General features: G+C 38.5%; 2 protein-coding genes across 3 annotated transcripts in view; both read left to right on the forward strand.

Annotated features, from left to right (window-relative positions):
* Nucleotides 1-14,476, forward strand: part of LOC132844292 (low affinity immunoglobulin gamma Fc region receptor III-like) — a 237,143-nt gene that overhangs the window by 201,874 nt on the left and 20,793 nt on the right. The gene's annotated exons all lie outside the window — the stretch shown is intronic.
* On the forward strand, nucleotides 60-13,472 carry ccdc17 (coiled-coil domain containing 17). Its single transcript, XM_060867543.1, has 14 exons — nucleotides 60-932; nucleotides 4,150-4,254; nucleotides 4,360-4,413; nucleotides 4,563-4,683; nucleotides 7,514-7,652; nucleotides 8,301-8,408; nucleotides 8,514-8,650; nucleotides 8,728-8,850; nucleotides 10,312-10,439; nucleotides 10,949-11,034; nucleotides 11,843-12,058; nucleotides 12,637-12,844; nucleotides 12,970-13,080; nucleotides 13,191-13,472. The coding sequence occupies exons 1-14, from the start codon at nucleotides 705-707 to the stop codon at nucleotides 13,329-13,331; spliced, it is 1,905 nt and encodes a 634-aa protein (XP_060723526.1). The 5' UTR covers nucleotides 60-704; the 3' UTR covers nucleotides 13,332-13,472.

Here is a 14,476-nt window from a genome sequence, read left to right on the forward strand (position 1 = left end):
ATTATGCATCTCCATTCTTTCTTTTTTTTTTTTTTTTTCTTTTTTTTTTTTTTTTTTCTTTTTTTTTTGTACCTTGTTTTTGCTGATAGGGTATAAAAAGGCTTTATTACAGATTTTCGTTTCTTTTTTTTTATGTTGGTACAGCTGTAAAAAATCCCACATAAATAGTTTTTTCTTCTTTTGTTTGCATTATGTTGTTTCTGCAGCCTTGATATTCAGGGTGGATTGTAAAAAAAAATATAAGAATAAAAATTGTGAGTTTTGGAAGATGATGATTATTTTGTTAACGTTATTTGCAGATAATAATAAGGTGTCGTATATGGGTTTATCTGTATAAGACAAAGCAAAAAAAAAAAAAAAAAGCTGCAGCTTGGAGGGGGGGTGAAGAAGAAATTGTAATAAATATTTTGCACCAATTTGCCAAATATGTCTACCATTTGGTTTTCTGCCCAGGTGTTTGTATATTAAATTGGAAAAAAATTGTTCTAAAGTGGATCAAAGAGGACAAGTGATATTGAAAGTTGAATATGATGCAGAATGCAGCCTAGTAAAACTAACGCCTTGTGTTTATGAAGTGTGTGCTGTAGGGACCTCTTTATCCGTGTCCTTTGTTAACTTAAACTGACATGGTGACTGTAACCAACAAACAAACGAGCTGAGAAAACTGAAAACAGTGCCACTTGAATCAACTGGTTAACTAACGTATGTCAGAGCCTGAGATGGAGCGCTCTGGAGAGTTCAGCTGTCATGATTGTAACATGGTGTTTCGCTCCTTTGGCCTTTTGGACAAGCACAAGTCCCGGTTCTGTATAGGAAGTGCCATAGGAGACCCGACAGCATTAAGGAGAAGACGAGCGGAAATCGGTGAGCCTGAAAAGGTGAATATTTGCGTATTATGCCCAAGAATGACTAAGACTCCTGATCTGATTCATGTAAGTAAAACAGATGGGATTTCAGTGAAAATGGCCTTGTTTTTAGTTAGTACATGTTTACCTGTAGTAAGTTATTCTTTCAACATCAGTATATTAGTGCTAAAGTTATTTAGAAATTATTTATATGGTCATGATGTGTATTTTAATATGTATAAACAAAAAGCGTACTGTATCATTCCACTCTCAGTAAATCTAAAGACAGGTTGAGAAAACCTTTAGAAATGTCTATATTTCTGCATAAATAAGTCCCAAAAGCATACAAAGTGAACCCAATCAAATCAATCAGACAACTATATTTGGTCATTTATTCTTCAGGAAAATGTTCCAATATTATATATCTGTGAAAGGCAAAAGTATGTGAACCTCTAGGATTAGTATTTAATTTTCGAGGTTAAATTAGATTCCATCAGATTTCAGTCAATGGGATGTTAATCAGGTGTTCATGAGTGCTTTATATAAAATAGGTGACCCCATGATCCCCTTCCACAAGCCAAAAACAAGGGAGATTTCTGAGGACTTCAGAAAAAGAGTTATTTTTGCTCATCAGGGTGGAAAAGGTTACAAAATCCTCTCTTAAGCATTTGGACTCATAGTCATATAGATTCTGTACAAATGGAGGAAATTTAAGACCACTGGTACATTCCCAGTGGTCAACCAACAAAGATCACTCCAAAAGCAAGTCGGGTAATAGTCTATTGGGTCAGAGAGGAATACAGGGTAAATCCGAACTAACTAAAGGCCTCTTTTACTTTAGCTTATGTTAATGTTCACGAGTCTGTCATCAAACCTCGGTTTGCAAGGCAGAGTTGCAAGGAGAAAGCCACTACTTTCCAAAAAAAACATCGCTGAACCATGAAGATCATGTGGACAAACCTTAGGACTACTGGAAAAATAATTAGTGGAGGAATGAGACCAAAATAAAACTTTTCGTTTTAAAATGAGAAGCGTTATTTTTTAGAGAAAGTAAAATACAGAATTCCAGCATAAGAACCTGATACCGTCTGTGAAACGTGGTGGTGCTAGTACCATGCTTTGGGCCTGTATTGCTGCAACAATGTATTCAGAATTTTATTAGCGATCTCTAGTTAAAATTGTCAGGATATCTGTCCATGAACTGGGTCATACACCAAGACAACAAGCACAAGCACCCAAGTCTGTCTACCAAATAATGATTAAAGAGGAACAAAGATATTGTTTTAGAATGGCCAAGTCAATGTCCTGACTTTAATCAAAAAGGGAAATTGTGGAAGGACCTGAAGCCAGCAGTTCATGTGCTCTTCTGTACTGAGGAATGGGATAAAAGTCTTCTAAGCTGTTGTGCATTACAGTTATTGCTGCACAAGGGCTTACAACTTATAGATATGTAATGCTGGATCATTGTTCTCAATAATTAAAATATATATACATACTTTTGTAAATTTTTAAAATTGTAAACCATTTAGAAATTTCTATATTTCTCACTCAAATGAGGCAAAAATATTATACTTATAAATATGATCCATATGCTATAAATTAACAGTAAATGTGAATATATTTTTCATAAAGATATTCATATTTCCCTTAAATTCATACAGTAGTGAAGGGAATTCCAGCTCTCTTCGGTGAGTCACATTATATGGCTCAGCTCATCAAACAGGAATCAACTCTTTTGGCTCCCAAACAACTCGTTTCAATTTTTTTAAACCAAAGTTTGAAATATTTTTATCCTGAATTAATTGAATTAATCAACAAAATATTCTCGCAATTTAAAACTAAATACTTTTTCTTTAGATTTATGTTTGTTATGATGTTATGATGTGTCAGTGGTTCATTAAGAGGATTCATCTTCCAGATGCAGCAGCACAGCTTTATACACACAGCTGGAAGGTCAACACACATCTCACTATTCACAGTAAACAACAGCTCAAAGGTTGTTTCATTTACACTGCAGGTTACATCACACCCAAAAGAGTCACTTATTTCCAAATGATGCGTCTCTACAAGACCTCGCGTTTTGTGAGCATATTTTTTTTGAACGTTCCCTCACTTTGTTAATGACAACAGTTACATCTTATTTTGTTACTAAGAGAAACCTGAAAAAATTGTACACTGGAGACTATCTATCCATCCATCTATCTATCCATCCATCCATCCATTCATCCATCCATCATGTACATTTTATTGTCTACTGATACAGAGGACAAGTTGTGTTGTTATTTTTGCTGTAAACAGATTTTCAAAGAAAGAAAGAAAGAAAGAAAAGAGTAGAAAGAAAGAAAGAAAGAAAGAAAGAAAGAAAGGAAGGAAGGAGTAAAAAATAAGAAAGAAAGGAGTAGAAAGAAAGAAAGAAAGAAAGAAAGTAAGGAAGGAGTAAAAAAATAAGAAAGAACGAAAGAAAGAAAAGAGTAAAAAATAAGAGAAAGAAAGAAAGAAAGAAAAGAGTAAAAAATAAGAGAAAGAAAGAGAAAGAAAGAGAAAGAAAGAGAAAGAAAGAGAAAGAAAGAGAAAGAAAGAAAGGAGAAAAAAGAATGAATGAAAGAACGAAAGGAGTAAAAAGAAAGGAAGAAAGAAAGAAAGGAAGGAAGAAAGAAAGAAAGAAAGAAAGAAAGGAAGGAGTAAAAAATAAGAGAAAGAAAGGAGTAAAAAGAAAGAAAGAAAGAAAGAAAAAGAAAAGTAAAAATGAAAGAGAAAGAAAGAAAGAAAGAAAGATAGAAAGAAAGGAGAAAAAAGAATGAATGAAAGAACGAAAGGAGTAAAAAGAGAAAGAAAGAAAGGAAGAAAGAAAGAAAGGAAGAAAGAAAGAAAGGAGTAAAAAGAAAGAAAGAAAGAAAGAAAGAAAGAAAAAGAAAAGTAAAAATAAGAGAAAGAAAGAAAGAAAGAAAGAAAGAAAGAAAGAAAGGAGAAAAAAGAATGAATGAAAGAACGAAAGGAGTAAAAAGAAAGAAAGAAAGGAAGAAAGAAAGAAAGGAAGAAAGGAAGAAAGAAAGAAAGGAAGGAGTAAAAAATAAGAGAAAGAAAGAACGAAAGAACGAAAGAAAGAAAAGAGTAAAAAGAAAGAAAGAAAGAAAGAAAGAAAGAAAGAAAGAAAGGAGTAAAAAGAAAGAAAGAAAGAAAGAAAGAAAGAAAGAAAGAAAGAAAGAAAGAAGGAAAGAAAGAAAAAGAAAAGAGTAAAAATGAAAGAAAGAAAGAAATGAAAGTAAAGGCTGATGATAGAAATACTGCCGTTCTGTGTGAACAGCTGAAAGAGCAGAGAGATAAAGTGCTAAAGCAGACTGACAGACGAGAGACCCACAGAGAACCCAGCATGGCTGACAGCCTGGCCTTTAACAAGCTCACTCATGAGGTGTGAGATCATCTTCTCAGATTTCAGCACAAATATATTTGATTTCAAATTTATGGAGTAGAGTCGTGTAGATCACAGTAGAGTTGAACAAATCCTTTATTTCAGTTTCATAAGCTGAGGATGTCAGTTGAAGAGACTTTGCCCCGAAGACACGGAGAGGTCACTTTTTAATAATCTTATATGTTTTAAAATTTAGTGGAAAAAAAATATTAAAAATGTTCTAATCAAGTAGTTGATTATTTTTATACATTTTATACAGCTTTTATTTGTGCAATAAAAGGTTATATATGTGAAATGGGTTTTTAAAGGGATTGTGTCCAGACAGAAAGTGGACTGATGGAGAGAGGCTTCGGGAAGTGTATAAACACCATGAACAGAAGCTGGCTGAAATCCAGGCAAACACCACTGAGCTGGAGCAACAGAGAAAGCGTGAGTCTGTGTCACTCCTTATTCATACTGCGGAAACTGGGTTTAAAAGCAGATTCAATGAGTTTAAAATCAGAACTTTGGAGAAATTGTGATCTGATGTGGACCATGACAACCAAACAGGACAAGGGAGGCGTCTCTACCTGTCTGCCACTCAGACACCACACCACACCACACCACACCACACCACAATGAAACCAGCTGGAAAGTTATTAAAACTTGACACTCATCATCCATTTTATAAAGAAAACCTGCTCATTCGTGCAGTTATCCGATCAGCCAATCATGGGGCAGCATCACGATGCAGAAAATTATGCAGATGTATTTAAATTTATGTGAAAGTCTCGATCAGTGAATACATCAACACTGGTTCACTAGGACACAGACTTAAATTCAAATTCATTTGTATAACGCTTTTAACAATGGACATCGTCTCAAAGCAGCTTTATAGAATATAAATATAGTACAAAAATTTAAGATTAATGTTAGATATATTTAAATGTGCTTGTATTTATCCCCAATGAACAAGCCTGAAGTGACTGAGGTGACCGTGGTGAAGAAAAACTCCCTTAGATGGTAAAGGAAGAAACCTTGAGAGGAACCAGACTCATCTGGGTGACACTGGAGGGTGTGATTATGAATATACAGTCTGATAAATGTTGTACTGATGAGGCGGTTGTTGTCCTCAAAGACCACATGGAGTCGGCATCTCCTCTTGGAATGTTCGAATACTTCATGAAGCAGAGTCCAACTGGAGCTGGGACATCTCTAGATGCCTCAGGATCCTCACAGGGTCGGCCTCATCTCAGTGGAGGTTCAAAATCTTCATGACAAGGAAGACAATCAGAGAGAGTACAATTTCTAGAGAAAGAGAGAAAGAGAAATAGAGAAGCAGGAATCCATCAGTCTAAAACTCTCACTCACTCTCTCACTCATTTTCTACCGCTTATCTGAACTACCTCGGGTCACAGGGAGCCTGTGCCTATCTCAGGCGTCATCGGGCATCAAGGCAGGATACACCCTGGACGGAGTGCCAACCCATCGCAGGGCACACACACACACTCTCATTCACTCACGCACTCACACACTACGGACAATTTTCCAGAGATGCCAATCAACCTACCATGCATGTCTTTGGACCGGGGGAGGAAACCGGAGTACCCGGAGGAAACCCCCGAGACACGGGGAGAACATGCAAACTCCACACACACAAGGTGGAGGCGGGAATCGAACCCCCAACCCTGGAGGTGTGAGGCGAACGTGCTAACCACTAAGCCACCGTGCCCAACTAGTCTAAAACTCTCTTGAGAGGAATTATACTGGTAGCTCTGAGGGAGCGAGGTGCAATGTGAAGAGTGACAAGAGTCCAAAGTTCCTCCAGAATGGTTCTGGAGAAACGTTGTTTCATTCTACTATGTACTGCATCGGCTATATATGGTTAAAATGACAATAAAAGCTTCTTGACTTGACTATCGACTCTTGAAGAGCTTCGAGGTAAGCGGGCTCTAGTCTTAGCTGGCTGGCTGAGCTGGATTTTGTAGGAAAGCATCAGGACTTTGAATCTGATGCATGTAGCAACCGAAAGCTTGTGGACTGGTGCAGTGTGTGTGAGAACAGAGGCAGGTTGAAAACAAGTCACGCAGTTGATTTTTGGATCATCTGCAGAGGACGAATTGTGTTCAAAGGTAGACCTGCTAGCAGAAAGTTGAAGTTATCCAGTCTCAAAATGACAAGAGCCTGAACAAGCACCTGAGCACCATTCTGATGTTGTATAGAAGAAAATGACATGAGCATGTCACATTAGCAACATGCGAAGAAAAGGACAGTTGATTTTCCATGGTAACTCTGGGTACGGTTTCAGGTTAAGATCTTTAGTTAATGTTCACATCAAACATCGAATGGCTCTGACACACAGAAACTCTGACTTTATCCATGGCACGGATGAGCAACTGCTGATCTCCTGGAATTTCACAGAGTTTATACAGAATGTTGCAAAATACAGAAAACATCCTGTGAGCAGAAGGTCTGCCGCTGAAAACCCTTGTTAATGACCAAAGGACCAAAAGACTCGCTGAGACCAAGAGAGAATGAACAGACTGGTCTGAGCTGTCTGTAGTCTACAGTAACTCAAATAAGCGCTCTGATTATTTTCGGGCATTGTGCTGCTAGCCGTGTGATGTCTGATAGCATAAATGAGTATGTGTACAGCTGTTCCTATTATATTGGACATTGAGTGTAAGCACCACTTCGCTTACACACAGACATTAGGATTATATTAGAGTGAATAAATAAATTGTAATATAAAACAAACTGCATTGATAACATGATTTCTCAGTTAGTCAGAAGGTGTTGATTAATCTCACAGCTCTGACAGGAGTTCTGGCTACAAAACAAGTTCTAGGTTTATGTTAATGCACTTGTTCATTCAATTTGTCATAGTAACATAATAACAGCTTACACTTATTCAGAACTTCATAGTAACTTCATAGTAACTTCATAGTAACTTCATAGGCTTACACAATGAGTTGTACATCAGACACTCAGCATAAACTTTGTTTCCGAACCAAGAGTAAAAATTGGCTTTAAATACTGTTTTTTTTGTGAGAAATGTTTATTTAGCGTTTATGGAAGGAGTCTCCAGTGTCAGTACTTTGTAAAAGAAAAGCTGTAATTCTTCATATTCTTTATAACACAACAAGCTACAATACTGCTCAACTGCTCAGTTGTATAAATGTCAATGTGAATAAGAGACGCTGGTGAGGGAATGACTGATTAAATGTTATGATGTAAGTGATAAGACTTTCTTTAATAAATTAAACTTTTGTGTGTCTAGAGATTGAACGGCAGATGGCCCTGATAGGGCGTGATGGAACGGCTCATCTGGAAGAGATCCTGCACAAGCTAAAAGAACAAGAAGAGAGAAATGAGGAGGTTCTGTGCCGACTCAGCACTCAGATCAATGCACTGCAGGGGTGAGTGAGACAGAGAGAGAGAGGGAGAGGGAGAGAGAGAGAGAGAGAGAGAGAGAGACAGACAGACAGAGAGAGAGAGTGAGACAGAGAGAGGGACAGACAGAGAGAGAGACAGAGAGAGAGTGAGTGAGACAGAGAGACAGACAGACAGAGAGAGAGAGAGAGAGAGACGGAGGGAGAGAGAGAGAGAGAGAGAGAGAGAGAGAGAGAGAGAGAGAGAGAGAGAGAGAGAGAGAGAGAGAGAGAGAGAGAGAGAGAGAGAGAGGGAGAGGGAGAGGGAGAGGGAGAGGGAGACAGACAGACAGACAGAGAGAGACAGAGAGAGAGACAGACAGACAGACAGAGAGAGAGTGAGTGAGACAGAGAGAGAGACAGACAGACAGAGAGAGACAGACAGACAGAGAGAGAGAGAGAGAGAGAGAGAGACAGACAGAGAGGGAGAGAGAGAGAGACAGAGAGAGAGAATGAGAGAGAGAGAGAGAGAGAGAGAGAGAGAGACAGACAGACAGACAGACAGACAGAGAGAGAGAGAGAGAGAGAGAGACGGAGAGAGAGAGAGATGGAGAGAGAAGCTCTTCTGATTAATCACTAACAATTTCCATTTGTACATCAATTTTTATTATACTGTTGAACTGTGATTTATTTAAGAGTGAAAGATACCAATGTTACACCAGACCCCCTAGAGGATTGGAGGATACAACATTTAACCTTTGACCTCATCTCTTCTGCGGATGACCCGCTCTCCAACCAGATAAGGTTTTGGCTTTGTCTCATACTCTAATAGCATGAATAAACATAAATATTCTGAATTAGTTTCTACTGAAATGTAAATCCATGAAAATATTTTTTGTCTTCTAACAGATCTTTACATCTAGCGTACATACAATCTGGAGGTTCTGATCCAGAGGTTCTGGCTCACCTGCATGACCTTCAGGCCGAGTCTCACGCGCTGGAGCAGAGCCGACCTGCAGCTGAACACCGGACGAGGAAGAACAGACGTGAGTAATGCAGAGTTTGTGAAGCTTTACTACTCCACATTCTGTGAAAGCTTGTCATTACTCGCTGCTGTCTTCAGGAATGAAGTTCTCTCATCCAGCCCTGGACTCAATTATCATGGCAGTGGAGCAAGAGAACCAGCAGCTGGAGGAGCAGATCCTAAAACTGCAGATAGACAGAGAGAGACACAGAGGAAGAGCTGGTAATCCCTGTCATTTTTTTTTAATTATCCAGTATCATTTTTGTCGCCAAAATATAATTTCCTTACTTGGCTTAATATCATAAAGTTCATTAAGAAAACTGTCACGAGTAAGCACTAAAATACAGCAGGATGTTGCAAATTTGATTATTTTCCAATAACAGCATGCCCTAAAGTGTTTTATTCCTCACACCACAGCAATTGCCTGTTTGTATTAATGAGCAATAATTTCTGCTACATTTAATGGTTTGACTCGTCACAGAAACAAGTTAGTTCCTGTTATCGCTGACTTTCTTATCAGCTATATACAGTATTTCTCTTATTGTCCTCACTTTCTTTTACTTTTGAAGTTAATAATACCAAAAAAATACAGCTTCTCATGTTAGAAAGAAGCTGCTGAGTGCAAAGTCTGCTGTCTTGACGCTGGAGACTATTTCCATAAATGTATAGCATGCGCAAAACAAGTGTCTTACACTTAGCTACAGAAAAGCTAATGTTGCACTAGTGTTAGAGTGAAATAATCACTACACCTTCTGACCAATAGGAACTAAGAATTCAGCAGGACTTTGGTAAAGATTTTTAGTGATAGCTACAGAAAATGATCAGCTATTAGCAGAGAGATGATTTTCTTATATTTTCATTGAAAAGTGTCTTCTTATAGACTCGCTGTCCAATTTAATCGGAAAACACGTTTATACAGTTACCTAATCAGCCGGTTATGTGGCAACAGAATACCACAAAAAAAAAAACAAAAAAAACATGCAGATACAGTTCAAGAGTTTCAGGAGATATTCAACCAGAATGAAGAAAAAAGTGTGATCTCTGTGACGGTAACAAGGACATTGGTGTTAGTGCCAGATTTCAGTAGTGAGTAAACTGCTGATCTCCTGGGAATTTTACCCAACAACAGTCTCTAAGTCAGGAACGTTTGGGACAATTCTCCTGTTTGGTGTGAAAAACAAACAAGCAAAAAAAAACATTGAGTGAGTGTCAGTTCTGTGGGTGGAAACACCTTATTGATTAGAGATTCAATCTGCCAGGCAGGATATAGTGACTAATATGATCACTAATTACAGCCATGGTGAGCGGAAAAGCATCTCACCATGATCTCATTCAATGTTGAGGCACCAACAACCTGTTCATAGAGGTCACACTTTTTCTTCATTCAGATTGTAAATATGAACTGGAGCTTTTTTGCATTGCACTGCTACCACATGATTGGCTGAGTAGATAAATTCTGGAATTATGGAACCATGTTGAAATTCACAAGAGTAAGGCAAGAATAAGACAAAAAATAAATAAATACATAAAATCAGAAAGTAATATTTCTCTGGCTGGGTATTTTTACGACATACAAGAAGAAAGAAATCACAGTAAGTTCCACCTAAAGAGCAAATCAAGTATTGTTGACGAAGTTAACCGTCTATTGGTGCGTCTGTCCTTTTCATTGACCTTCTGCTTTAGCTGGTTCAGAGCTCAGTCTGATCCAAAGGCACCACATCCATCAGCTTTCCAGTCTGCAGACCGAGATCTCCAACCTCAGGAAAGAAGTGGAGAAAAGCAGGGGGAGAAAAACTCACCCTTCTGCTCAAGTAGGTTTCATTTGTATTTATATTTGTATATCTGTACAATAAAGTTGCACTGTTTTATTAAGGTGGGCACGGTGGCTTAGTGGTTAGCACGTTCGCCTCACACCTCCAGGGTTGGGGGTTCGATTCCCGCCTCCGCCTTGTGTGTGTGGAGTTTGCATGTTCTCCCCGTGCCTCGGGGGTTTCCTCCGGGTACTCCGGTTTCCTCCCCCTTTCCAAAGACATGAATGGTAGGTTGATTGGCATCTCTGGAAAATTGTCCGTAGTGTGTGATTGCGTGAGTGAATGAGAGTGTGTGTGTGTGTGCCCTGCGATGGGTTGGCACTCCGTCCAGGGTGTATCCTGCCTTGATGCCCGATGATGCCTGAGATAGGCACAGGCTCCCCGTGACCCGAGGTAGTTCGGATAAGCGGTAGAAAATGAGTGAGAGTGAGTGAGTGTTTTATTAAATCTAGTAGTGCTGTATATGTTATTACTATGTTATCTGTACAGACACTTGTTGCATGTTTCAGGAACATGGTTCACAACAGCATTCACTAATGGACAGACATGTGTTTGGCTCAGCTGACTCTCTTGGTCCTGCTCCTTATGATCCCGTGTGAGTTCAGTATCTTTTTTCATCGGTTAATAGATGATATGTAAGGAATAAAATGCTTGGATATACAGTTATAAGAAAGTAATCTACAATGGGGTGGTATGAGATGCAAAGGGTAATTGTTACCATGTTACAACGCCAAAGGTATGTGGACACTTGGCCATTACATTACAGATTTGCTGTTATAATTATCTGTAATTATATATATTTATAAAGACTTTCTGATAGATTTTTTCAGTCGCAAGAGCATTAGTAAGGTCAGGTTCTGACATGTATTGAGGAGACCTGAGCCAAAAATAGCAGTTCATCCCACAGATGTTCAGTGGGGTTCAGGTCAGGACGTTGTACAGGATACTCGAGTTCGTCCATTTCAACCTTGGTTAACCCTGTCTTCATGGAGCTTTATGCTTTGTGCACAGGGGGCATGATCATACTTGAACATGTTTGGGTTCCAGTGAAGGGAAATTGTAAACTTTGTGGAAACAGTTTGTGGAACTTTAGGGAAGAACCACTTATGGGTGTGATGGTCAGAAGTCCACAAACTTTTGACCATATTGTATATTTTCAATTACGTTAAAGCAAAGTGATGAAGCTGTAAGATTTATATATGTTAACCCACCCATGTAAATCTTATCTGGAACCTCAAAGCACGACAATGTACAGTATAATAATGGATAGTTAGTGCACACCTTTTTCAATGTATTGTCAGTGATGAATATTGTCAGCACAGAGTATTGCAATCATAATTAACAGAACAAATACCAAATGTCAGTCATCAGAAAATAAACCTAATGATAATTTGTATATACAGGTCTGGATTTCTGATCTTCTATGACATGGTCCTTGGTGTGGATGCCATGTTTAGATCAGTTCATCTGGTAGCCAGGCTGTTCTCTGGGGGGCAAGAAATCGGGCAGCCTACCCCCATGCCACCTGTCCAATGCCAGCCTGCTGAGGCTTTAAGCTATCCACCGAGAAGGCATTCTGGAAACTATGCCTTACTAGCTGTTCAGCAGCCTGTGCAGAGGTAACCAGGCTTAATCCTGATTCATTTACACTCTGTCCTTCAAGACTGTTATAAACTGCCTACCTGACTGGATTTTGTTCTAATCTAATAATCATTCAGTTAAACACTGGAGCTTTAATAAGAAATAAAAAGGGGGTTTAAAAAGCTCTTTCTTTTGGATTCACACAGTTATACCACTTACACAATAGACTTCTAATAGTGTCAAGGTTTCTCATGTCATATAATAACATTTAAAACAAAATACTAATTAAAATGTCTGTCAGCATCTGCACATGAAGTTCTTTTACGTTGCTTAAACACATCGATATGCAAATTTATACAAAGATCCAAACAGTATTAAGGTTACTGTTTTCTCATATCACCCACTAAAACTGCAGACAACCGTCAGCATCATATTATCGCCATGTTTGTTGTCTATTCTCAGTGTGACTTCAGCTATTTTCAGTGAATGAATTAAACCATGTTTAAAATCACACTGCTTTTACACAAAGGACTGTCATAGTTGTGCTTGTAGGGGTTCTGAATTGTTATTGGAGGTTTACGGTCATGAGAACCAAAAACTGAAAGTTTCCATACAGGGTGCAGCCGTCTCCATCTCTATATTTGGTGGTGGAAGTTCAGATTGTTGGTGGTTTTGGCTTGTGTGATGAGGAGATGAGAGGCTGGTCCAAACTGCAGCTCTTTGACATTCACAATCAGGTTCAGAGTGGATTCTGGAAACTTCCTTTCCGCTCTTTTCCTGTGAGGCCGTGCCTCAGCCCAGGCCACCTCAACTCTGTACCACAGGTAACATTCTAAAACATCTTTCCTTTTTTTAGCACAGTATTGTTCTCTGCTTCTTTAATAAGGCATAGATATGTTTGTTCTGTATGTAGAAGAACTATACTAATGCAAAGCCTCTCCATTGTCAGTTGGGTAACATGGAGATTTGCCTTCGCATAGTTAATGCTCGTGATGGAGATGTCCAGTCACTTGCTAAGATCGATCCTAACAATAGCAGGCAGTACAAGTATCCATCAGTGGTATACAAAACCTCTTTCACACCATTTATTTTCCTTTTTTTTTCTTTCTTATAATTGTAAATTGTTTTAAACATCACTTTAAATACAACCTTGTTGATTAACCATTGCAGGATGTTTCACACTCAGACACTGACAGGGAAGGACAAACACCTCAGCCAAAACCTTTACAACTTTCATCCAATCCGTTTCTCTCATCATTGCCCCAGACTGATCATGTGGACCCTCCACCAAAAGACAGTGGTCAGAGTTAAGAATGAAGACCTCATGAAACCTCAAACCAATCGGATCTGGGCTGCTGCGAATATGTTGATCAATTCATTTTTATGATGTTATCAATGCTGATTTGTAGAATTTAACTAGATCGACACATTTACACCAGTGGTGTTTGATGCTTGATTCTGGTTTGTCAGAAGGTGTTGATTCGTTTTCTGTAGCATCAAAGCAAACAAGAGGGTACAAACTTTTATAGCTGTTAGAACCAGAACTAGCTTTTATCACAGATTCATACATCATTAAATGTGCAATGCATCACTGTTAAATCATGAAAAATATCTTAATTGTTGTCCAATCTTTTGTGTAAGAGAAATAAAACATTTCTTGTTACCCATGTTAGTAATCTTTGATTATTTTCCTATACAAGCAAAAATCCAACAGTTTTATTTCTGGCTCCTCTAATCCACTGCATAGACTCAACTTTCCCTGTGTAGCATAAGTGATACAAAACAAATGGATGGATGTGCATTAAATAAACAACAAATGCTTTTAGATGATATTAATCTAGCTTTATCTCAAAATATCTCATACACACTCAAACACTCTAGATATGATTTGATCGCATTTACCTACCTCTTCAGTTTAAACAAACCCTGGGAAGTGACAGCTTGTAATTCTGTAAGAAATGACCAGTTATTTTACTTCACATCAGGGTGGTTGTGGCTCCTGAGGGGATGTTACGGTTTAAATACTGCAGCACAGTCTGCTTCGTCCACCTCACAACCGTACTGGAAGCCCTCAGGTATCAGTTCATGGTCCACCTGTTTCATATTAAATCACTGGTCTCAGCAATCAGACCTCAAACTCAACCAAGCCAGTCGACCTACTGGTGCAGAACGCCTCTCTGATGGACCTGTCAATCACCATCAACACTCTCACAATCCTGACATGCAGGGGTGTATAACTTGTACTGATGCTCAACATGTAGTTCTCTGATGTCCTTCTTACTGCTTCCAAAAACATCTTTTAAGAGTTGCTCTTGGTTATTTTCTACATTTTATAGCACTTGGTCACTTTAAATTGTAGAAACAATTTTGCACTTACAGACTAGTTTGTCTTTTCAATGCTAATCTAAAGCACAAACACTCACCAGTTCTTTTATTAGATCTTGCATATACAATGC

The sequence above is a fragment of the Tachysurus vachellii genome, chromosome 4 (assembly GCF_030014155.1).
Source record: "Tachysurus vachellii isolate PV-2020 chromosome 4, HZAU_Pvac_v1, whole genome shotgun sequence".
NCBI lineage: Eukaryota > Metazoa > Chordata > Actinopteri > Siluriformes > Bagridae > Tachysurus > Tachysurus vachellii.

What these genes read in the sequence shown, in the direction of transcription:
- ccdc17 (XM_060867543.1), top strand. Translation starts at nt 705, where the DNA reads ATGTCAGAGCCTGAGATGGAGCGCTCTGGAGAGTTCAGCTGTCATGAT. An exon ending in GTTCAGCAGCCTGTGCAGAG is followed by an intron (nt 12,059 to 12,636) that starts GTAACCAGGCTT and finishes GTTTCCATACAG; the next exon opens with GGTGCAGCCGTCTCCATCTC. An exon ending in AGTACAAGTATCCATCAGTG is followed by an intron (nt 13,081 to 13,190) that starts GTATACAAAACC and finishes TAACCATTGCAG; the next exon opens with GATGTTTCACACTCAGACAC.